Source organism: Convolutriloba macropyga, chromosome 5 (assembly GCF_964194025.1).
Source record: "Convolutriloba macropyga chromosome 5, txConMacr16.3, whole genome shotgun sequence".
NCBI classification, from domain to species: Eukaryota; Metazoa; Xenacoelomorpha; order Acoela; family Convolutidae; genus Convolutriloba; species Convolutriloba macropyga.
The window spans coordinates 21,933,195-21,959,998 of record NC_134472.1 but is presented as its reverse complement, the minus strand read 5'-3'; the positions used below and the strand labels follow the sequence as shown (position 1 = coordinate 21,959,998).

At 34.9% G+C, this 26,804-nt stretch overlaps 1 protein-coding gene across 1 annotated transcript in view; it reads left to right on the top strand.

Moving 5' to 3' along the window:
- LOC142339229 (protein monoglycylase TTLL8-like) overlaps positions 1-26,585 on the top strand; it is a 34,828-nt gene extending 8,243 nt beyond the window's left edge. The window contains exons 3-8 of the mRNA XM_075389085.1: positions 6,887-7,133; positions 12,625-12,741; positions 12,914-13,019; positions 18,883-19,095; positions 25,116-25,213; positions 25,777-26,585. Coding sequence (XP_075245200.1) covers positions 6,887-7,133; positions 12,625-12,741; positions 12,914-13,019; positions 18,883-19,095; positions 25,116-25,213; positions 25,777-26,572 — 1,577 coding nt within the window. The 3' untranslated portion in view covers positions 26,573-26,585. The remainder of the gene's footprint in view (positions 1-6,886; positions 7,134-12,624; positions 12,742-12,913; positions 13,020-18,882; positions 19,096-25,115; positions 25,214-25,776) is intronic.
- The last annotated feature ends 219 nt before the right edge of the window (positions 26,586-26,804 follow it).

Sequence of the window (26,804 nt, the reverse complement as noted above, 5' to 3'; positions counted from 1 at the left end):
TTTTGTCACATTATCACATTATTGACAGTTCTCATGTCACCTTATTAGCATTCAGAATAAGGCACAATTGAACATAATAAAATCTTGAAAGATATACATTATCGTTTTAACGGCCTCGACGCCTCTTTCTTGAAGAAATCAATTGAATTTTTTAATTTTGTCTCTAACTGTCATTTATACTTTGTCGTTTCGGTCGTATGAAATTTCCTGTATAGTGATAGCTTTCATTGGCTTATCATGGAAGAATAGAAGAACCGATATTCTGATATTAGTGGATAGCTGTTGGCTTTCAAGACTTTGAAAACAATCGTTCTCCAAAATTTAGAAAAAAACTTTTTAACTTCGCAATTTTTTTCTTTTTATGTTTCTTTTTGTTACCTAATCTCGTTAGTTAATTGCAGGTCAAATATGACATTATTGGTGTTAAGGGAATAAAAGGGATTGGTGTCCCAAAATCTTTTTTAAAAGAATTTGTTATGACCTTACTGGCTTCGACACCGGTTTTTCACAAAAAAAGTAAATTAATTTGACTTTTGTCATATTTGACGTTCTTTTTGTAGATGCAGGAAATATTCTGGATAATTACAGGTCTCCAGGGCTTCCTTTTCACGAATAAACTACCCTATTTAAATAGCTCTTTTTTTAATTAATGCCTTTCATGACATTGAATGTAATTTTGTTTCGAAAAAAAAATTAAAAGTATTACATACGTTAGCACTTCGCTTTTTTGTCTGCTTGTTACCTAGTCTTACTAATTAATGGCCACGTACTACACTATAGCTGTTTGAAGAAAGCGCAATCAAATATATTTTGAGTGCCGAAATTTGGCTTGACGGTTTTGACAGCGTTTTCTGGCAAGTTTCAATTGAAATTTTGTTTGTTCTTCGTTGTTCTTTTTAGCCGCTTTAAAAAATGAATAAGGACAGGTCCTAATGCCCTTCTATAGAAGCAGTGGTAATCGTAAATTTGTGGTAATATTAATTGATTCTTAATGGTATTTATTACTTTGAAGTTAACTGTTTCAAAAAAGTAAGTTAATTTTTTTACTTTACTGTTTTTGTTCTTTTTTGTATAATTGTTACCAAACCTTTTTATGGACTGGTCGCATATGTTTTCTGGTGATTTATAAGTTATTTTTGTTTAGTTTTAGGTTTATCTGACGGTATGTTGACTGTTATTAAATTTAGTTTTTAAGAGGGACAAATTTTTTGATGTAATTAATGTTTGTTGTTGTTGTTGTTTGATTTTGCTGTTCGTCTTGACTCGCTTTCTTAATATTGACATATTACAGCAATCTAATGCGTCAATTTTTACTCCACTGAGTTATTTGCTTTGGAGGCTACCTTATCGTTCATACAGAATTTTTTGAAAAAGACTTGGGCTTTTTTGGGATTCGCAAAAAATAATTTTTGGGTTTTTCTATCTGTTCCTCATTTGGTAGACAATTATGCCAAAATTGTGGATGGGCGGGGTCGGAACCTTATGTGCCATCGCACCTTACCGAGCCGCCTTGTTTGGAATATATTATTATATGGGACAAATTTATGGGGCAGATTGTACTATAAGAAGCAACTTCGTGAGAAACTACAGCAACGGCAATAACTTATAGATCTCACAAATTACCGCTTGAGCGGCTTGCCCTTTTTACAGTCTCCAATTTAAAGTTAATTTTTTCATCATTCCTTTCTACCCCCTTTTACACTTTACTTCCTCATTTAATAAGTCCTGACAACAAGCCTGACAACTTAAATAAATGAATTCAGCTCCCCTAAATAACAAATGATTATGGTTAGGTTCCAGGCAATTATCACTCATTTTGTATTTATTAATTGCTCTCAAACGAAGTTTGTAGCAATTATATTAGTTCTGTCGGTCTTTCTTTAGGCGATTTTTCGCTTGACCGATTTTTCGTCTGACGCTTTCGACTTTTCGTCCTCAAAAACGGGATAAACAGGTAGCGCCCAGCGGACATTAAGTGCTTTTAGAGCCTTTCAGCTCTGTTTCAGCTCAAACTGTTTTGAAGACTTATACTTATGTTGTGAATGTTGTCCACCCTCCGTTTCTAGCTAGTGAAGAACAACCGCTCGCTAAAAACACTCAAATTTATAATATTTTGCTATTTTCAAGTTTTTTGAAAATTTTTGACATTTTTTTTTTCAATTTTAACAGCCCTAGGTGCCAAGGAACATCCTCTAGGTTTTAATAATTGGTTATTGCATATTATCGAGTGGGAATGAAATGGCTTCAACTTTTTAACATTCCGAATTTTAGCATTTTTTTTATAAAACGTGCAATTTTTTCAAATTTTTTTTTTACCTTTATTGTCATTTTTCAGGTCTTTCTAAACCCAGGGGCCAGAAAACATCCTAAGGGGTTTGATAATAAGCTACTGACAAATTTTTATTGTCCATGGAATAGGTTTTTTAGGTTTTCTTAGCCTCAACAGCAAGAAAACTCCTCTAGGGTTTGAAAATAGGTTATTGTATAATTTCTACATGTAATGGAATGTCTTGCATTATTTTAATTAACATCACAATTTTTAGCCTTCTTTGTCAATTTTTGCCATTTTTTCAATTTTTTGACATTTATACTTATTATGCAGGCTTTTTGAGCCTCAATGGTAGAAAAAGCTCCGTTAGGGTTTGATGAAAAGTTTCTGGAAAAATTTTGTTGGTCATGGATTAATTTTCAACTTTTTAATATCACAAGTTTTAGCATTGTTTAAATAAAACATGCAATTTTTTGTTTTTGAGTTTTTTTGTTTTTTTTTAGATTTCTTTAGCCTCAAGAGCAACGGAAATTCCTCTAGATTTTGAGAATATGTTACTGCATAAATTATAAATGTAATGGAATGTTTTTCAAGATTTTAATATCCCGAATTTAAGAATTTTTAAAAATTATTTGCATTTTTTATCATTTTTTTGAAATTTTTTTGGTACCAGGGGCCCTGGGACCTCCTCCAAGGTTTGATAAAAAGCTGTTGCCTAGTTTTTAGAGTTAATGGGGTGGTGATCAATGCTTTTATGACTCCAGTTTTAGTAACTTTTGGATAAAATTTTGGATAAAGAGTTTGATAAAAATTGGGATGAAAAATTGAATAAAAATTTTGGATTTCTTCGAATTTCTTTGGGAAATTTTCATATTGTTCCAAGTGTATAGATCTATACGAGTCAGTGAAACTATCTCAGGCTTTAAACAGGGATAATGAATAGTTTCTTGAGACAATGAAATGAATGATTCTTAAGGTTTTAATATTTTGAATTTTAGCATGATTTTGTTAAATTTTGCAATTGTTTCCAAAATTTTTTCAGTTCTTTCGTCCTTTGCAGAGTTTATCGACCAATACTGGCCAACGAAAATTTGTAAGTTTTCAAGATGTGTTACTTGACAGAACTTTTGAGACAAAAAAAGTGGTTCTGAACTTACTTTATTGAGAATTTGAAAACTTTTTTAAATTTTGCCTTTTGCAGTTTTTTCTATATGATTTGTTTACAACGCTAGAAAACTAGAAGCTGCAGAGTTGGAAGCTGTCTTGGAAAAACTCTTTCTCACTGTTATACTATCTTATACTATCTCTCTTTCTCTTTCTGTCCGTTAGGTTTCCTTTCCTTCTCTTTCTTGTGTACGCTTTATCTCTCTCTCTCACACACTCTCTCTCTTTTGATGCGGCACTTCAGCAGCTGTTATGTGGCGTAGTGTCATCAAATGTAATCCTCTTTAATGGTGAATTATAGTTGAAATGTTTTCATCATTAATGACTTAGCAAGTACTCTAAAAAAACATTGGTAATTGCTCTCAAAAGCAGTTTGTAGCAAATATATTGATCTTGTTTGTCTCTTTTATGCAATTTGGCGCTTGATCGATTTTTGGTCTAACCCATTTGACTTTTAGTCTTCAGAAACGGTATAAAGAGGTAGTGCCCAGTTTGCATTGAATTATCTTAGGGCCATTCAACCCACTAGTCTTCAATTGCAGACAGAGACTGTTTTGGAGACTTGACAGAGACTGTTTTGGAGACTTATAGTTATGATGTGAAAGGGCGGTTCTTAGAAATTGATCCCACACCCCACCCACCCAGCCACCGCCCCACATCTGTCCACCCAATCCATGTTTGCACCCCCGCTGCAGTGCACCCCTGCTGCGCTCACCTTACGCCCCTTTCAAATACTTTAAAGCTAGCCTCACTAAACCGTGGCTAGCTACTCGATGCCAACCACTCGCCGGTCGTTTGAGGGCAATTCGCTCGACTTTAGTCGGTTATGTTTACTGATTTCTTTAAAAATTACTTTACTCTGTTTACTTTTCTTTCTTCTTTTTATATTTGTTATAGCTGCAAAGCTTTAAGCTGAGCAGGGCCATATAGCGGTGTTCTTAGTTATTCTTCGACTCGAAGAAGAGCATTGGTTTTAAGGATTCTTTTATTGGAAGTTCTATTTGTTCAAACGACGTTTTGACCTAGAAGCGAAAATGGGTAAAAATATTGTCTTAACTATTTTTTTGAGCCAGAGAACTATTTGATTATGCACGCTGTAGAGTGAATAGCTTTTGGACTTTGAAAATAAATTTTTATCGATTCTGCTTGATTATGAAGAAATCTAAAATTGAGACCGCAATGTTTTTGCGCGCCAAAAATTGCATTTCAATCGCCACAATGGCTCAAATTTTTTTAGTTGTTAGTGAGTTTTTGGCATTTTTCCATTAATTTCGTTAGTTTTTTTAGCTTTGAGCGAACCTTTGTGAGAGCTCAGTAAATACGGCAACGTCCTTTTGATAATTTATTAATTGAATGCCTCTTTTTGCTGTGAAATTTCCTTGTTTTTGTTTAATCTCAAACGAATTTCGTATCAATTATTGTACACGTGTTGATCTATTTTCTGCAAATTTTTCATTTTTTTCTTGCGCTTTTATACAACCATTCTTTGACTTCTCAAGTGACATTTTCACAATTTCGTTCTGCGTTTATGAGTGATCACTATTGCTCTCAATCCGAAGTGAACCTTGTTGCTAAAATAAAATCGATTGCAGCTTATCAACACTAAGGACCTGATATCCGAGTGGGCAGTGCTTCTGGTGAGGGATCGGGAGGTCCATGGTTCAAATCCCGGCGTGATCAACTATTTGTGAACTGAAAAAAATTATATAGGCTACAGCCCGTTGATTAAACTCCGTTGACTGACGTTTGAGAGCAATTCTTCTGACAATAGTCGTTTTATGTTTATAAATTTGTACACAAACTAATAACATTTTGGCTGTTTTTGTCCAAGTTTTTTTATTTTTTTTTCTAGTACTTTACCAGTAAAACTCTTTAGAAAGCTGTTTTTGTAGCTCGCGAGGGATTTTAGCTTGGCTTTATTAGTTAGTTCTATATAATTTGAGTTCTTACTTGGTAATGAGCATTTGAAATTGAGTCAAAAAATTTGACCAATTTATCGGCTTTTTTCTTTTAATGTTTGTTTTTCAAAACTGAACTGTTTTCACTTCATAATGAGACATGACAATTTGTATGCCATTTTTTGCCTCGGTTGCTTAAAATAAAAAAATCCGTGTTTTTCTGCTTCAGTTGTTTTTGATTTGATAATGATTTAGAGTTTCCGATTTGATTTTTAAATTTATACTTTAAAAATTACGAATTAGTTTTCTTATCTTTTTGACAGTCTCTGTCTTCTACAAACTGCTCATTGGGATTTCAAACTACTACTGCAAAAATTTTATTGAGTTTTTAAATGATTACCGTTTTCGGTAAAAAATGTTGTTTTTACAGAGAAGAGTTACAGAGGTCGATAATTTTTGTAACAATTTTATCTAGCAATGTTTGATTTTTTCTCTGAAGATAGAAAATTTTCACATTCTAACATAGCTTGCATGCACATTGCTGCTTGAGCAGTTTTTTGTTTCCAATTCCGTAAAGCTGTTTTCGTAGTAATTTTTTCTTGTATTATAAGCAGGAATAATTTGCGTTTTCCATTTTTAAATCAGTTGGTTTTTTGGAATATTTTTCAAAAAATGATTTTATTTTTTGCGGTTCCATTTGTTAGTACCAGTTAATTTAAAAGTTATTTTTTTCAGAGAGGACTCTTCGTGTTGTTTGTGGAATTCTTCTGTGGCGATGTTTTTTGCTTCGTCCTCTTCCGCTCTTTTTTCGTCTTTTATATTTGTTCACACCGCAAAGCTGAAAACGTCAAATTTTCTGACGTAATTCTTCCTCTCTCTAACTTCATTTTTGCCCGTGATGTCATTTCTCACTCTCTCTCTCTGATAGAAATTTTTCAGTTAGTTACGTGATTTTGATGATACTTGACTTACCTCACTCAATAAAATGACTTGAGTTTTAAAACTTAAGTTCATTTTGAATTAGTTTAAACTCAAGGGATCTCATATGTGCAGTTAAGGCCTCTAATAAAAAATATCCCGGAGTGATCTTTAACAAGCGTTTCCATATTGTCATTGAAAGTGTGTCAGTGAAATGAACTTATATTTCTGTTTCTGTCTCTATCTATATTATATGGCACGCAAGTCTAGTTCGCAGTTTTTCCGACAATCTGCCGGCTATGTTTCTCTTTTTTGCTGTTCTCAATACTGAAATAATGCGGCGAACATTTTTGAATTGATCTGTTTGAACGAAGCGTCCTTGATAATTGTCTTTAAACTTTTTCAAGGCGTCACTTGACAAGGCTTTTCAAAGCCCATTGATAAGCTGTCAGTTCGAGTGTTATGTTTGTATTTATTCCAAAATATGTCCTTAGATTCTGAAAATCAATTCACTATTATTGTAAAGCACTGTAAAATGTAAATATAAATCTGGTCGGACATTTGTATTCCTTCAAAATTCGGAAAAACTTTCCTTTTGATGTAACTCGCATTGTACTAATTGATATCTTGCTCATAGGAATCACTTGCCAGACGCAACTGCCTCAGATTCTATCAATGGTGTCTTCCACCCCAAACCCAGCACAGAAAGAGGGTAAAATTGTAGTTCAGAAGTACATAGAGAGGTGTCTGCTCATATATGACACCAAGTTCGACATCAGACAGTGGTTCCTCGTCACTGACTGGAACCCTCTCACCGTGTGGTACTACAAAGATTGCTACATACGGCTCTGCTCACAGCTCTACTCCCTAGAAAGGCTAGACAAGTAAGAACTATAATCAGTTTTTACAGAAGTAGATTGGGAAATTGACTCTTGGCATAGGATTGGGAAATATGGGAATTACAAACTCGGTTCAGCTTATTTTTATCTGATTCTATTTTGAGTTTTTAGTAATTTTTTTGAGTAAAACAGATAGACATGGCCCTAAGTAATGCTCGTTTGTTTTATTTGATTTTGTTGTTGGTCTTAATCGCTTTTTAATCGCTTTCGTGGCAGGCATCATTTTTGGCTTTTAAAGAGTTATTGTTTTTTTGTATAGGGGTTAGCAATTTTTAACTTTTGAAAATGAAGCAATTTGGGGAAGTTGAAGCAATTTTTAAAATTTGAAAATTTTCTATTTTAAAAGTTTTCTATTTCTTCTTCATTTAGTGGACAATTCAGTCAAAATCTTAGCCGAGCGGAGTCAAAACTTTATCTGCGAAAGCAAATTACATAGCTGACCTGCTTCATTTAATTTAGAAATGTATATACATTTCAAATGTGTTTAAACATAACCGACTTACGTCAAACGAATTGCCATCAAACGACCTGCTAGCTTCGTCAGTAGCTAGCCTCACTATACCGTGGCTAGCTACTGACGAAGCCAGCAGGTCGTTTGATGGCAATTCGTTTGACGTAAGTCGGTTATGTTTAAACACATTTGAAATGTATATACCTTTCTAAATTAAATGAAGCAGGTCAGCTATGTAATTTGCTTTCGCAGATAAAGTTTTGACTCCGCTCGGCTAAGATTTTGACTAAATTGTCCACTAAATGAAGAAGAAATAGAAAACTTTTAAAATAGAAAATTTTCAAATTTTAAAAATTGCTTCAACTTCCCCAAATTGCTTCATTTTCAAAAGTTAAAAATTGCTAACCCCTATACAAAAAAAACAATAACTCTTTAAAAGCCAAAAATGATGCCTGCCACGAAAGCGATTAAAAAGCGATTAAGACCAACAACAAAATCAAATAAAACAAGCGAGCATTACTTAGGGCCATGTCTATCTGTTTTACTCAAAAAAATTACTAAAAACTCAAAATAGAATCAGATAAAAATAAGCTGCACCGAGTTTGTAATTCACTATAAACGACTTAATCAGAAAATCAGAAAATATTCATTAAATAATTTCAACGTCATACGACTACATAAAGAACTATTTTTTTTTAAATTAAAAAGTCAAACCAATTTTGTAAGGAACTGATGCGAAGCCTATAAAATCAAAATCTATTTGCCGAAAAAGGAATATAAATAATTGTGCTTTATTTTATAAAGAGTGAAAAAAGAGTTTTTTTAAATTGGTTTGAAAATAATGCAAAATGACAAAAATACAGACCCAAAGTACAATCGAAATCATTTTCGATTGCAAAAAAGATGAGAGAAAAACTGGCCTTGCTATCGCTGCGTGGTGGTTAAAAAGGTTTACAAAAAGGTCATGTGTTCTAAAAAAAATGGCGTGATAACTCTTCGCAAACGAAAATCTTAACATAACAAAAACAAACTATACATTTTTAAAAATCAGTATCGGTTTAAATTAGCGAAAAACCCCAAAAATTTTATTCCCAGAAAGAGTCTTTTGGAACCGGAAGTAAAATTAGCGCATATCTCAAAAAACGAAATATTTTCCTTGCAATGTTTTTGTCAGTCACAACACTTATTTCTAATACGATTTTCATAGGCTAAGACAGTGTGAAAAGCATTCCAACAAATTCATTCTGACTTTGTAATGATTTCGTTGTAGTTAAGTTTCTTAATTTGTAGCGGAAAATGAACTTTAAAAAACATATCGACTGAAAAGTTTTCTTTGCAGTTAGCTTCACTAAACCGTGGCTAGTTACGAAGCCAGCCGGTTGTTTCAGGGCATTTCGCCCGACGTTAGTTGGTTATGTTTAAACACATTTGAAATGTATGCATATTTTTTTATTTTATATGAAGCGAGGCTGGGTAATTTGCACTCGCAGATACTGTTTTGACGCCGTTTGGCCACGATTTCGACTGAATTGTCCACTAAATGAAGAAGAAATAGAAAACTTTTAAATTAGAAAATTTTCGAATTTTAAAAATTGCTTCAAGTTCTAACCCCTATACAAAAGAAACAATAACTCATTAGAAGTCAAATGACGCCTGCCATGGGGGCAATTAAGAAGCGATTAAGACAAACAGAAATCTCAAATAAAACTAAGGAGCGTTATTAAAGACCAAAACTTTTTTTGATTTCCATATCTCCGAAGTTAACTGAAGTTGGTGCCGATGGTAGTTTTTAACAAAAATTTTTATTAGAATACTATTTCGTTTATTTTAAGTTGGTTCAATTTCTCTCCTTAAAAAAATTTATTCTCGGAGAAAAAATAGATTTTGAAGAAAAATTGAGCTATAGAAGTTTCAACTCATCGATTTTTTTAAACCTTTTTAAGCCTGCCTAGCAGGTGACCAGAAACAAATTAAAACAATCAAAAGCAAACTTCAGAATCTCCAAAAGCAGCCTCAAAAATATTGAAAGAGTCTCTATTGGCACAAACAAAAATCAGAAAGTTATAACAATGGTGAGCATTTTGGGCAAGTTTCAAAGCAATTTTTTTGACGTAAATTTTTTTATGTTTTCATATTCACGAAAAATTGAGTTACGGGTAAATTTTTGTATTGTTGTTCCAACCCACCTTTATTAGTGAATACTATCATAAGAGAACCCGTCCAGCGTTGAATGTAAAACCAAAAGGATTTTTTATATTCGCTTTTTCAACAGAGTTATAGAGGTTTAAAATATAGTGAACAATTGACCAAGTTCAATTACTTTTTTCATATTTTCCGTATCTTTGCTCATTTTTGTCTTTTTTGGTAAAAGTAGGTTAAAAATGGTTTAAAAAGTGTTAATGGTTTGAATATTGGAAACAAAATAAAGTTGCTGAACAGTTTGATTCAAACATTTTCCTAACAATTAGGCTGAATTTTTGAAAAATCAAGCTTGTCTCAAAAATGCACTATCGTAGGTCGCTTGTTGTTTTTTTTGATTTGTTTCGCTTGTTCTGTTTCTTTTAAGAAAATTTCCGAAAAGCTGTTGCTGTTACAACTGATTGATTTCATTTTACTGTTCAATTATTTACAAGACCTCAAGACCTTTTTATGTGCAAATGAGGCCCAATAAATATAAATCATTTATCTTCAAGTTGAAACTCAAAGTTTCTATTTCTTTCTTCAACACTTTGTTTGCGCAAAATTGTTTTCTTTAGAAACTTGTCCCTATTTTGAATTTTGTTCACTTTTCTTCAGTGTCTTGTCAAATTTGGAGATTAGTGACAAAAAACATATCCCAACAGTGGTGTTGAACGAAAATGCAACTGAACTTCTCTTGGGCTTTTGTTGAATAGGTTATGGTTTTAAAGCTTTCGACTTCGTTTACTCGAAAAATTTTAATCAATTTTTGATTTCTGCCTGTTTTCATCGTTTTATTTTTGTAGTCTTAATATATATTCGGGAATACGTTTTAACATAGGTCAACCAATGGCCAGTTGGATCTTTTTTGATGAGTTGAATTTTTAGATACCGCTTTCATGCTTACGAAATGGTTTTCTGGCTTTGGTTCTACGAGTTTTCATTAAATTTTTTGTGCTTCGAAAAATTTTTCCCATGTATGAATTCAATTTTTGACGTTTTGTCAAATGAGCAATCTGTCCCACTGGCTTTGAATGCTGGTCCATTTATTCATATGTAAGTTTATTTCAGTTAATAGCTGAGGACTTTAATGGCTTGGAAACTGATTCTTTGCGAAATTTCCTTGAAGCTTCCATTGTTTTCAGTAATTGTTGCTTTTTTTAGGCGTAAGACATATGCTCGTTAATGAGAAGTCTCAATGACTTCTCTTGGACTTATAAATGAAAATAATTTATGATTTCAGTTGATAGCTAATGGTTTTTATTATTTTAAAAAAATCGTTTTATTTTTCAAAAATATATAAACGTATTTTTAAGCTTTTCCGTTTGTGTTCTTTTTGTCTTTATGTTACTTAGTATAATTAAGGTTATGTCCTATATATTTTTAGTGAATTACAACTTATTTTGTTAAATTTTGATTTCATGTGATGCTACTAATTTGACATTGTTAAGCGTTTTTAAAAAATTTACATTGAGCTTTTGTCGTTGTTAATGTTTGCTTTTGTTATTTTAATGCTTGTTTGTCTTGCCTCTTAATCTTATTAATGACATGTCACATTTGTTCTCTACACTGGCATTGTTTTATTCGTTTATTGGTTTGAGTTTAAAACAATTTTCTTTTAATTCATTCAAAAGTTTTTTTAAGTTTTCTATTTCTTCATCTTTTGGAAGACAATTTAATCAAAAATTTGGATCAACGCTGTCGGAATATTATATGCCAACGCACATTACTGAGACTCCTTGTTGAGATTTTAAGAATATTTTCAGCTGAAATGAGTAAGTTATAGTGAGATTTGTAAAAAATTTTCTGTATCTAATAGAATGAAATAGTTCAAATGGTCCAACGGATTGTCTACTGTTCTACAATTGTTGAGTGAATTTGTTTCATTCAGCTTAACTTTTATCTGTTGCCAAAAACAAAAAAATTTTCCTTAAACATTGAATGGGAACGTAATTTTAGGAAAAACTTCTTTCTTACTTCATCGAAATATCAGAACATTTATTTATTTTTTAGCTGGTATTCTATAATATCTTCGGAAATTAGTTTTACATTTTCTAATTGCTTAATAGAAACCAAACTGTTATTGTTATAGTGTTTTTGGATGCAAACATTTTCAAAGCCGAATTTCTGGTCGAAAATTTTGTGAAAACTTCCTTTTCCCATATGGGCTTCCCAATTTCAGCGAAGCAGTCAAACTTTATTATTGATATAGACGTCCATCCATTGATCGCAACATTATATGTAAGTACCCTTATTCATTATTCCATGTAATTTTGGATTTAGCTCAAGATTTTGCTGAAAAGGTAATAAAATAGACTACAGAAACTTGTTGAATCGCAACTTGCCTTTGTTGATTGAAATGGATTGTAGATGACATTTATGAGGGATTTTCCAGCTATCAGTTTAGTATCTCGGGCTGAGATATTCGATGTCAACTTGCAGCCAAAGTGAGTTTTTGAAATATCACTTTGTGGTTTGCTCCCCAAATTAAACTAAATGAGCTTTAATGATATAAAATTAAAGCTCAAACGCTTCAAAAAATTTGTGAATTTCTATTATGAAAAATATCTAATAACTGAGGGTCGTAGACGGCCAGATTTTCTCGATTTAATTCATTTAGGATCTCAGTTTAAGTGAACTCAAATTTATTGCAGAATCCTTCCATATATGGCCAAGTTAAGGTCGTTCAACGTATGGAAATACCTATTCAGACAGTTTTTGGTCATGAAAATACCCAGACAAATCGATACAGCCAATGATCCAGGTTTTGGCTCGTTTAAAATTTTGAATTTAGTTCATTAATGTCAGGAATAGACTAAAAAAGGACCAAAAGCTTTTTCCTTACAGGGGCACACACCTCTCCAACAACTCGATCCAAGCGTACTTCCAGAATGACAAGAACAGGTCACATAAGCTGCCAGAGGAGAACATGATGACGTCAGACCAGTTCGACAAATACCTTCGGTCAGTATCTGCCAGTTCATATAAAGTTATTGAATTTATCGTTTTCGACTTCATTAGCGCTTGGAGAAGTTGACAGTTTGTCATATTATGTTAGTTGTAAGGGAAATTGAGTGATTACTGTCTATAAATAATTAATTATGTCAATGTGAGTGAATTGTGTAATTTGGTGTAGAGAGGAGGGCCATGGAACCGTGTATCATGACTCCATCTACCCTCGAATGAAGAGCATCATAACATGGGCCATGCAGTGCTCCCAAGAATCCATGGAGAATGCCAAAGTACGGTCACACCGGTTACAAGTGTACAAAAATGATCACTTCACGAAACCCTTTGTATTGCCTGTATCAAAGTCTTATGCAAGTTGGAAGCAATAGGTTTAATCTTTCTCGAAAATTGTAATTGTTAACTAAGATTCGACGATTTTCAATTGCTCTCAAGCAACTACTCTGTAGCAACGAGTGTCAGTTCTCTCAGGTCCTTTTCAAATTTCAATTGCTCTCAAAACGAAATTTGCAGCAACTATTTTAGTCATGTGGTCATTTTAATTAGATTTTTCGCATGACCGATTTTTCATCTGACCCTTTTAATTTTTTCGTTCTCAAAAATAGGATAAACAAGTTAAGCCCGGAGGACATTAACTGGCTCAGCAGCTGGCCCCCAATCCCCGTGTCCATAATCCACCCAACCCCCCCCCCCCGCCCTCCCCCCCACACACACAACACAAATACACACGCACGTACACATACACATGCATACACACACACAAACACACACATATATACACACGCATACGCACACACACACACACACACACACACACACACACACACACACACACACACACACACACAAACACACACACACACACACATACACACACATAAACACACAGACACACATGCTCACACACATACACACACCTACACACACACATACACGCATACATACACACACTTAAACACGCATAAACACATACAAAAAACAAACACACAAACACATGCTTTCACACATACACACACACTCATACACGCACATACACCTACACACACAAAAACATACACACACACAATTATACACGCACTCACACACACACAAACACACACACACATTAACACACACACGCACACATACACACACAAACACATACACATACATGCACACACATACACACACAAAGAATCACATACAAACACATACAGACACATACACGCACACATACACACACACACAGACATACAAACATATACTCACATACACTCAAATACACACACACACAAACAAACACATACACACACATGCACAACACACACACACTTACACCCACACGCACACACAAACACATACGCACACAAACATAAACACAGTTCTCTCAGGTCGTTTTCAATTTTCAAATGCTCTCAAAACAAAATTTGAAACAATTATATTAGTCCTGTGGGCATTTGAGTTCGATTTTTCGCTAACCTATTTAATTTTTTCGTCCTCTAAAATAGGATAAACAAGTTGAGCCCAGAGGGCATTAAATTGCTCAGCAGCTGGCCCCCACTTCCCTTGTCCGTACTCCACCTTCAAGCCCGCCATCCTCCACTTACACCTACACACAACACACATACAAACCCATATATACACACATACACACACATAAACAAACACACAACACACACACACATAAACACACAAACACACATTTATACACGTACACACACACAAACACGCACACACATACATACAAACATACACACACATACACAATATACACATAGACACACAAACACACACACAGTCACATGCACACACATACACACACGTACACACACACACACAAACAAACACATACACACACATGCATGCACACATACACACAACCACACAAACACACACACACAAATGCAAATACATACACACATACAAATCAAATTCATACATGTACACACACATAATTAAACACACACACGCACACATCACAAACACATACACAAACATTCACACACATACACACACGAACGAAAACATAAACATATATTTGAACACGCATACACCCACACGCACACACAAACTCACAACACACAAACGCATTCACACATACTTACAGATACAGACACAAACAAACACAAACCAACTTATACACACACTCATACACACAGACACACTAACACACTCACATTCTCACATGCAAACAAATACACATTTATACACACTCACAAAAACACACACGCAACACACATACTTACACACACACTTAAAAACACAAACACACACACACAGAGACACTTACATAAACACCATTCTCTCAAGTCTTTTTCACATTTTAGTTCCTCTCAAAACGAATTTTCAGCATTTCTATTAGTCCTGTGATCATTTTATTTCAATTTTTAGCTTGGCCTATTTTTCATCTGACCCGTTTAATTTTTTCAATCTCAAAAATAGGATAAACAAGTTGAGACTGGAAGGTATTAACTGGCTCAGCAGATGGCCCCCCACTCCCCTTGTCCATACTCCACCCTCAAGCCCGCCAACCCTCACACACACCTACACACAACACATAAACACATATATACACACACATACACACACAACACACACACATTTATACACGCAAATACACACAAACACGCACACACATACATACACACATACACAATATACACATAGACACACAAACACACACACAGTCACATGCACACAAATTATCTACACACATACACACACGTACACACACAAACAAACACATAAACACACATGCATGCAAACACACAACACAAACACATACACAGCTACTTACACATACAGACACAAAAAAACACAAACCCACATATACCCGCACACATACACGCACAGACACACCATCACACTCACATACTCACATGCACATACATACACATTTATAGACACTCACAAACACACACACAACACACATACACACACACACACTTACAAACGCAAACACACGCACACACACACTTACATAAACACCATTCTCTCAGGTCCTTTTCAATTTTTAATTCCTCCCAAAATGAATTTTCAGCAACTATATTCCTCTGATCTTTTTTATTTCGATTTTTCGCTTGGCCGATTTCTCATCTGACCCGTTTAATTTTTTTGTTCTGAAAAATAGGATAAACAAGTTGAAACTGGAGGGCATTAACTGGCTCAGCAGATGGCCTCCACTCCCCTTGTCCGTACTCCACCTTCAAGCTCGCCATACCCCACACACACCTACACACAACACACACAAACACATATATACACGCATACACAAACAAACACACAACACATTCATAAGCACACAAACACACATTTATACACGCACACACACACACACACAAACACGCACACACATACATACACACATAGACACACATACATAGTATACAAATAGAAACAAACACACACAGTCACATGCACACACATACAAATCAAATTCATACATGTACACACACACATAAACAAACACACAAAGGCACACATACACACACACGTCACAAACACATACACAAACATTCACACACAAACAAACACAAACACACATTTGCACACACATACACCCACACACACATAAACACACAACACACAAATACATACACACATACTTTCACATATACACACAAACAATTACAAACCCACACATACACGCACTCATACACACACAGACACACCAACACACTCACATACTCACATGCACACACAAACACATTTATACACACTCACAAACACACACACACACACAATACACATACTTACACGCACACTTACAAACACAAACACACACACATTAACTGGCTCAGCAGATGGCCCCCACTCCCCTTGTCCATACTCCCCCTCCATTATCGCCCTCACCCCACACCTACAAACAACACACACACATACAGACACACAAACACACACACACATATACACAAGAGTACACAATATACAAACAGACAAACAAACACACACACACATGCACACACAAACACACACACACATGCACACACGTACACACACACACACGTAAACAAACTCTCACACGCACACATACACACAAATCACAAACACATAAACAAACATGCACACATTCACACACAAACAAACACAAACACATATTTGCACACACACATACACCCACACACACAGACACCCAACACACAAACAAATGCACACATACTTTCACATACACACACACAAAAAAACACAAACCCACACATAAACGCACTCATACACATACAGACACACCAACACACTCACATACTCACATGCACACACAACACACTCACACACATAAACACAATACACATACTTACACACACTTACAAACACACACACACACACACACACACACATAAACACCATTCTCTCAGTTCCTTTTCAATTTTTAATTCCTCACAAATCGAATTTTCAGCAATTATATTAGTCCTGTGATCATTTTTTTTAGATTTTTTGCTTGGCCTATTTTTCATCTGACCCGTTTGAATTTTTCATTCTCAAAAATAGCATAAACAATTTGAGAGTGGAGGGCATTAACTGGCTCAGCAGATGGCCCCCCACTCCCCTTGTTCATAATCCACCCTCAAGCCCGCCATCCCTCACACACACCTACACACAACACACAAACACAAACACATATATAAACACACGCATACACACACAAACAAACACACAACACACACATAAACACACAAACACACATTTATACACGCAAACACACACACAGTCACATGCACACACATACACAAAAAACAACTACACAAATACACACACGTACACACATACACACACGTACACACACACAAACAAACACATACACACATGCATGCAAACATACACGCAGACACACAAACACACACACAAATGCACATACAAATCAAAATCATACCTATACACACACATAAACAAACAGACACGCACACAAACACACACACATCACAAAAACACATACACAAACATGCACACACATACACACAAAAACAAACACATAAACATATATTTGCACACACATACAACCACACACACACAAACACACAACAAACAAACACATACACATACACTTACACATACAGACACAAACAAACACAAATTCACATATACACGCACTCATACACACACAGACACACCAACACACTCACATACTCACATGCACACACATACACATTTATACACACTCACAAACACACACACACAACACACATACTTACACACAAAAACACTTGCACACACACTTACATAAACACCATTCTCTCAGGTCCTTGTCCTTTTCAATTTTTAATTCCTGTCAAAACGAATTTTCTGCAACTATATTAGTCCTGTGATCTTTTTTTTCGATTTTTCGCTTGGCCTATTTTTCATCTGACGCGTTTAATTTTTTCGTTCTCAAAAAAATGATGAACAAGTTAAGACTGTAGGGCATTAACTGGCTCAGCAGATGGCCACCACTCCCCTTGTCCATACTCCCCCTCCATCCTCGCCCTCCCCCCACACACCTACAACCTACACACACACAAACACACACACAATACACATACTTACACACACACAAACTTACCAACACACACACACATAAACACCATTCTCTCAAGTCCTTTTCAATTTTTAATTCCTCGGAAAACGAATTTTCAGCAACTATATTAGTCCTGTGATCTTTTTTTTCGATTTTTCACTTGGCCTATTTTTTATCTGACCCGTTTAATTTTTTCGTTCTCAAAAATATGATAAACAAGTTAAGACTGTAGGGCATTAACTGGCTCAGCAGATGGCCCCCACTCCCCTTGTCCATACTCCCCCTCCATCCTCGCCCTCCCCCCACACACCTACAAACAACACACACATACACGCACAAACACACACACACAAATTTATACGCTTGCGCTTACACACACAAACACACACACACAAACACACATACACATACATGCGTACACATACACACTCACAAAGGAACACATACATCTATATACACGCACACACACACAAACCCACAACACACAAACAGATAAACATACACACACAAACAAACACATACACATTTACAGACACAGGCACACAAACACACACACACACACTCACATGCACACAAATACACACACACACACATGTTAGTCCGTTCTGTATCATTATTTGTCAAAGAAAAATGTGTCGTTCATGTACTCAATGTATGAGAAATGTTTTCAGGGCTGTTTTGAGCTGTATGGAGCAGACTTTGTGATAGGAAGTGATCTGAGTGTGTGGCTTATTGAGATCAACTCCTCCCCCGCCCTCACGCCCTCAACCCAGATCACTCGCACAATGTGTGCCCAGGTACTAGAGGACACGGTCAAGGTAGTCATTGACAAGAAGACAGACAGAATGGCCGACACGGGAAGATTTGAACTGGCCATCAAACAGGTTTACAATCTTTTTCAGAATATAGGATTCAATGTATTCATTTCTCTCTAGATTATCGATTTTCTGATGGATCCAACGCCAATGAAATTGTTATGGGCGCTATAGTTTGGTTTTGGGTCTTTGTATGCTTCAGTGTGCACTCCAAAAGTCTTGTATGAACGCCTCCTTAAAATTTCAAACATTGTTGTCTTCTTCAAATGACTGCTGCTCTAAAAGCTCTAAAATTTTAAAGAGAAGTGGCGTAGTTTAGGGTCTCAAACATTTAAAAGCCATGATAATGCTCTAGCTCCGCTTATCCACTTGTGGGGTGGGGGGCTGGACCGCTTTTGCTATCTTTCTAGGATGTTTTCTCTTAAGTTTTAAGTGTTTTAATTCATTTGGTTTCAGCAATATTTCCGGTTTTACATCTTCACTTTAGGGCGTTACAACTTGTGGGTCAAAAAACAAACTTACAAAAAAGCGGATCAGAGGCTATGAAAGAAGTTAATGATCAGCATTAAAATCCAGTTTAGCCGTTTAGGTCTACAACATTTGATCAATACTACAACAGTTGTCATCTTTTCAATACCCACAAAGCAATAGCTGGGGCTACTATTTGCATTCTCTTGGTTTTATCAATTCAAAGAATTTGAATTGTATTGCGGCGCTGTCATTTTAGGACTCGAGGAGGAGTATTGGTGGAGCGTCTTTTTTACCTGTAATTCTGTTGGAGTGTTTTTGAAAAAGGAAATGAAATGCGTGAAAACTAAGTGTTTAGGTCAAATTGCGGAAGGAAAGAGAAGAGTAGAAAGAAAAAGGAGTGATTTTCTTTTCATGCCATATTTTTGAGAGAGAGCGAGAAAAATAGGTAACGAAAAGTTTTCGGTTAGCGACCGAATTTTTTTTATTACATGCGGCATCTTAAAGTAGTTAGTTTTGTAGAAACTCCAATTTTCTCAGGTCACAGTGTTTGTCTCAGTTTTATACTCTAGGAATGGTGCGCTTGGAATAACTTTGAATATCTTAAGCATTAGTACACTTTTAGACTCAATTTTTAGGGTTTTTTTTTAACCATTTTATCATGTTGCAGGCATTTTAAGTGTCATTGTTTTTTCTTCAAATCTTAAGGCGTTTGGTGAGTTCTCTGAATTTAAAAAAATCCTCATTTTTTACTGCCTTTTGATTCGGTCGATTTTAATTCTGAGTTGGGTTACCTACCTATAACGGAGTAATTTTAGCAAATTTTGGCTAAAGATTAATTTATCTTATAGGGGTTGCTCCTAAGAGTTGCCACCAATTATTAGGCTAATAACTTTACTCCAAGGGTTTTTTTATTTTTGAATATTTTGTTATTATTTATTCTGGTTTTGTCGGGTTTTGGGCAAGTAATTGCTTGCAATGGAAGAATGATAATAATTTTTCTCAAAATAACTTTTTAATAATCTTTTTTTTCTTTGGTTTGATTTTTTTTCTGTAGAAACCATCTTTGTTCGTTCAGCCTTCAATTGTGAAAACTTTGATAAATGGAGACTAACCATATCGCAATGTTTTTGCCAAAAAAGTTTTGGTGTCACAACCTGTAAGGAATTTTATCAAATGCTTTTATTTTTTGTCAGATACCATTTAATTGTTACTTTTCCAAACTGATTTCAAACTGATTGTATAATTAAGTAGAAAGTTCTTTCTTTAATAATTATGGTAGATTTTTTTAATTCGAGTTATATCCGGAGTTCTTTCTGTCATGTTTTTTTTATAGATCTGTTCACACCTTTTCATGATTTTTAAAGTAAAATTGGAGATGATCCTGTTCAAGCCCTAGCAGTAGGTGGAGCGAAAAAGCAAGCGGTTTTGTAACGTGCTTTTTTCCAGTCCAATTGCAAAATAGAGTGAAAAAAAAACAGTGTTTGAACAAAAATTTTCTCTCGGTTTTTTGTCCACAGGCTATTGACTTTTTTGCTATTTTCTCATTTCTATTTTTTGATAAAAGTTTTTCTAAATGGTTTTCCCAATCCATTTCTTGGTTTAGTCTTGATTAGTCAAGGGAGGTTGTTGAATTGTGCCAGGACCTGTCCAGCTATGTTTTTAATTTTGTCGTGAACATTTCTGTTGCAGCCGCATGACGTCACTATTTCTTCAAGATTGATTTTTGTTCATTTGCTTTTGCGATTTCAACTTAATTGCCATCGTGAGATTATTTTTCACTATTTTTGGAGTCAGTTTTTGTTTTTTCTCTTGATTAGTTATCGGGTCACACATGACTTACATCACTCCCTAAAATTACTTCCTCACTCTGAGATTAACATTTCTTAACTATAAACCAAAGAGATAAGGTCTAGCGAATGTGTCTCCCTCTAATTCAAGGTTGTTTTTGATCAGCTAATAGAAACTGCAAAAAAATTAAGGAGATTCGTAATCAAAATATGACATTTCAGCACTTAATAAAAAGGAATTTCTGTTTTGGTCCGCTCGTTTACTATATTTTTCAGAATGCAGATCTACGAAGCTATCGCGGCTATTTTATGTCAATCTACCAGCTAATTTCCTCCAATCCCATGAAATTGTGTGAAAATTTTCTGAAAAGTTTCGGTGCTCAAACCTCTGACTGTTCTCACGCAACGAAAGACTAACAAAATTTTTTTATATAGAGGAATTGTTATGATTAATTTTAAGTTGATATTTTCAGGTGCAAAATTCAAAATGCAAGATTTGTAATGCCAGATCCGATAGCGCTAAAATATGGAGAGCAAGATTTTTTATGCCAGGTTTTAAAGTTTGGAAAGTTTGCCCTTCAAGCAAGTTAAGTGATTTTGCAAAAGTGACTTCCAAAATCTGAGTCAGAGTCTTATATTCCATTCAAAAATTTGCTGCATCATAGATCCAATTAGATATATTTAAGTCATCATGACATCTAGCTAGCTCCGTAGAACAGACAGCCGTATGCTATGGACACCACTAATGTGAACACTTAATTTAATTGAGTTTATTACTTTACCGTATTGTCACTAACCCCCGCTATTACATTACGTTTAATTAAAAGGTTTAGTTGTAACAAAGTTTATTTCTTCTCTTTTGGGAGTGGAATTTGAGTTTAATTCGACTGTTTAGGTTTAAATTTTCTTTATTTGACTTGGCCCGATCCTTCATTTAGTTATAGGTATTAGCCCAGACGCATGACATAGTGACGTCAGAAAATGATTATCAAACAATTTTCAGGCGTCGATGTTTCATGGGAACAACTTTCATATGATACTGCTACCATATATTAGGCCAATTGGCAGCTTAGACACTACTTTCTGCTTAACCGGCCCATGTCTCTGTTATAGATTTTGAATAAGTAAAAGCTACTTGTGTAACAACAAGTGCGTCTAAAATTTAGAACAACAGAAAGCAGAACAGTTACACTGCGTCATCGATGAAATTTTGGGGTTCAATTAATTTAGTTTCACCAATTGATGCCATCTTGTTTTTATGAATGCACTTTGATCCATCGATGTGATTTTGATTTCTATTGAACTTTGCTTATCCATCATTGAATTTACGTACTTCTAACTTCTATTGAGTCGTGCTGGTTCGCCAATTAGTAGATGTGATTCATTGCTCTCGAACGAAGTTTGAATCAACTAATGTAAACGTGTGTGTTCTTTTCAGCAAAATTTTTTGCTTGACCGTATTCGTTTAGAATCTTCTTTTTCACTTCTCGAGTAACTTTTTCACGTTTGACTTTTTGAAGCTTTTGAGTGATGTTGCGAAAATAGAAGAGGTTGTGAGCGGTTACTGAGCATGGTCCGTGCAGCTAAATGGCTAATGTCAACGATTCTTTTCTGGGCTATCGGGGGGTTCGAACTCCAGCCTTGTCGGAGTTTTTGCACCCATAGAAGTTTTATAGAAGTATATATCCCTCTCTAAAATAGCCTTCTCTCGAGAACAACTTGTCAGTATGTTTATGTTTAATTGCTCTCAAACGAAGTTTGTAGCATTTATATTAGTCTTGTCGGTCTTTTTTATGCGATTTTTCGCTTGACCGATTTTTCGTCTGACGCTTCTGACTTTCCGTCCTCAAAAACGGGACAATCAGGTACCGCCCAGTGGGCATTAAGTGCTCTTAGAGCCTTTCAGCCCTCTTTCAGCTCAATCTTTTTTGGAGACTTATACTTAGACTAATGATGTGAAGGTCGGTTCTTAGAGGTTGAAGACCTCCCTCCCACTCACTGTTGACCCCACACCCCAACGCCCTGTTGCCCCCATCATAATGTTGCCCCTCATCAGCACCCATAGGTAATAGAATGGTTTCAACATGGCGAAATTTAACAATTTTTTTTTTACGAAACTTGAGGTTTTTTTCAATTTTTTCTGTCATTTATTGTCATTATTCTCTACCCAGGAGCCGGAAAATATCCTTAAGGGTTTGATGAAAAGTTACTGGAAAAACTTTATTAGCGATGGAAAAGTTTTCAACCTTTTAATATCACAAATTTTATCGATTTTTTTTTGTAAAATTTGCAATCTTTTTCAAATTTTTCAAAATTTTTTGTAATTATCTAATGTTTTCCAGCCCAATGAACAAGAAAACCTCCTATAGAGATTGATGATAGGTCATTGAAATTTTTATATTGCCCATTGATTACTTCAATTTTTTACTAGCACAAATTTTGTCGATTTTTTTATGAAACTTGCCATTTTTTTTTTCAAGTTTTTTTTGAATTTTTTTCGTAATATTTTATGTTTATCCTGCTTCAAGAAGCTCAAGAAACCTCCTCTAGGGTTTGATAATAGGGTATTGTACAGTTTCTTGATCAACTGAAATATTTTTCAAGATTTTAGCATCATGAATTTTTGCATTTCTTTGAAATTTTTGTTTGCAATTTTCAAGTTTTTTGAAATTGTTTATCGTTTTTTAGTTATCTCCAGCCTCAAGAGCCAAGGAACCTCATCTATGGTTTGATGATAAGTTACTGCATAGATTCTAGATGTAATGGATTGTTTTTCAAAATTTTAACATCACGGATTCAAGGAATGTTTTAAAAATCTGTTGAAATTTTTTCAAGTTTTTGGTTTTTTTTTATTTTTTCGTGCCCCAGGGGCCCAGGAGCCTCCTCCAAGGTTTGATGATAAGCTGTCCTATAGTTTTTGAAGTAAATGGAATGGTTATCAATTTTTTAATGACTCCAGATTTAGCAATTTTTTGATAATATTAAACTTCGAATTTTCGTAAAATTATTATCATGTTCCAAGTTTATGGATCTTCATGAGTCAGTGAAACTATTTACAGCTTGGAATATTGAGAATAGATTGTCTTTTGAGACAATGAAATTGTTTTGAAGATTTTTTTATATCTAAATTTAAGCAAGATTTTTTTTAAATTTTCGATTGTTTTCAAAATTTTGGAGTATTTTTGTCCTTTTCTGAGTTTAACGATCGTTACTGGCCAACGAAGTTTTTCAAGTCTTGCAGATAGGTTACATGACACAATTCCAAAGACGAAAAATAGTTTTGGACATTATCACTGCAAAATCTGGAAGCTTTTCTTTTAAATTTTGAAGTATTTTGCCAATTTTTAAAATATCATTTTTTATTTGATTTGTTTACTAACAAGGCTAAAAAAAACTAAAAGTTGCAGAGTCAAAGCAAGCTAAAGCTAGCCTCACTAAATCGTGGCTTGCTAATGACGAAGCCAACCCCTCGCCGGTCGTTTGAGAGCAATTCGCTCGACGTTAGTCCGTTATGTTTAAATTTGTATGCCTACAAGCATCAAAAAACAAGACAGCATTCAATCTGAGATATGTTTTCGGAAGCTAAAATATAGTTTCTGGTCTTATAAAATTCGATTTTTAACTAAATATTTGTAAAAAAAAATACTTTCCGTTTACAAAAACAAATTCTTTTTGGCTGTTGAAATCTCCAGAAAGTGCAAAAATGGGTTGATATCATCTCGAAGGTTAATATATTTTTAACCTCAACTTCATAATTCGAACAACACGTTTGCAGTCGATTTTTTTTTGTTTTGTTTTTATTAAGCACTATTTCATTTCTGATTTGCGTAGGATTTCATCCCTCAACCGACGTACTGCGGACAGAACTTAGCTCTGGAGGGAACACAAATTAAGAAATCAGGTCCATCTGGTCATCCCACCCTTCAAAGGTACTTCTTAGCCTTCTAAATAGCAATACGCCGGGTAGTTTTTGCCTCCCTGGTCCCTCCCCAGTGATTGTGGAATTTTATCGTGTAAGATCTGACAAATTTCTGACAAAACCATCTTGCTAATAGCCTGTAAGGGGATGCATCTTCTTATCAGATCTGATAAGACGTTTATGAGATCTTACACGATAAAAATTTCTCTTATAAGATCTTACACGATAAAAATTCCTCTTATCAGATCTTACACGATAAAAATTCCACAATCACGGGCTGTAGCGAAAAATGCCAAAGTGCTATGATTCTAATTTTAACTGACATTCAGATTAGTTGAAATGCTAGCCTCACAATTCCTTGCTCATATTCTCTAAACTAATTACCAGCCAAGTCGAAAGACTCACTTACAATTGCTTGGTCAAATGAAGTTCAGTTGCGTAAAAGTTAATTTTCTTCAGCAATTGATAACCAACCTATAATAACTTTGTGTAAAAATAAACAAAACATGATGCTAGCCGTGGTGAAATTGACTGTTATGGGAACTCAGCTCTAAACGTGCTTTTTTTGTTCAGATCAATAACTGAGGGTAGCAATCTAAAACTGAAGTTACTTGAATCGAGAAACAAACCAGTCGTCAAAACCAGATCCCAAGTTGCTCCTCGACAAACTTTCACCTCAGTCAACATAGCCGAACTTCATTCATATCGGTGCCCTCCTACTCCTGTTAACGATCACGATTCCTTTTTCAAAGACTGGCACAATCCCAAGCCAGAGTTACCTCAGAACAAACTGCAGTCTCAATCAAAGCAAACTTCAAATACAAAACAAAAATCCTTTGACCTGCGTTCGGATTTAGAGCTCTCCGCGACTTCATCAGTAGCCAATAGAATTCAGGAACAGAATAGGAAGAAACTGCAAGCATATATGAGAAGTTCGAACGACCGACAAAACGTATTGCGACATTTGTCGAGCTATAATTTCGAAAGTGGTTCAAACTTAAGACCCACAAGCAAAGAATCGTTCCAAGCCGCCGAAAAGAGTTTATTAAGAAGTCAGGGACTGAATCTAGAAAGTTCGAACACTCTTTCCTCAAATTTAAAGACTGTTAATATTCCCCCGGATAGGAAAGACGCCCAACCTAGAAAAAGAAATAATAACCCAAACGATAGTGATCAAAATAGTGTCGCATATGGAAGGATGATATCACAGCGTCAGAAAGAGGCGGTTCATAAAATATACGGTGCTAAAAACAGTAGATTTGATAATCAACATCAGTTAGAGATTTTAAAAAGTAAATATCAACTGAATGGAGGCAAACAGTCATTTTACTACATGAACTCAAATAATCATACTGTATTTTCTAATTGAGAAAGTGGAAGCAGATTTTTTATTGAGGTCTTTAGCTATTTAAACAGGAAAACGTGTCGAATATTTGAGAAATTTACTGGCTGCTAAGTAATGTTTGAACATGAATCTTAGCGGCTCGATGGGGGGCTAAGACTCATGTGCTAACTTATTTAGAGAACCAAAAGGTACGAAGGTGGTTAAACTTCAATTAAAATTGAAATTAAGAGCTCAGATTTGCAAATTATTAAACGAG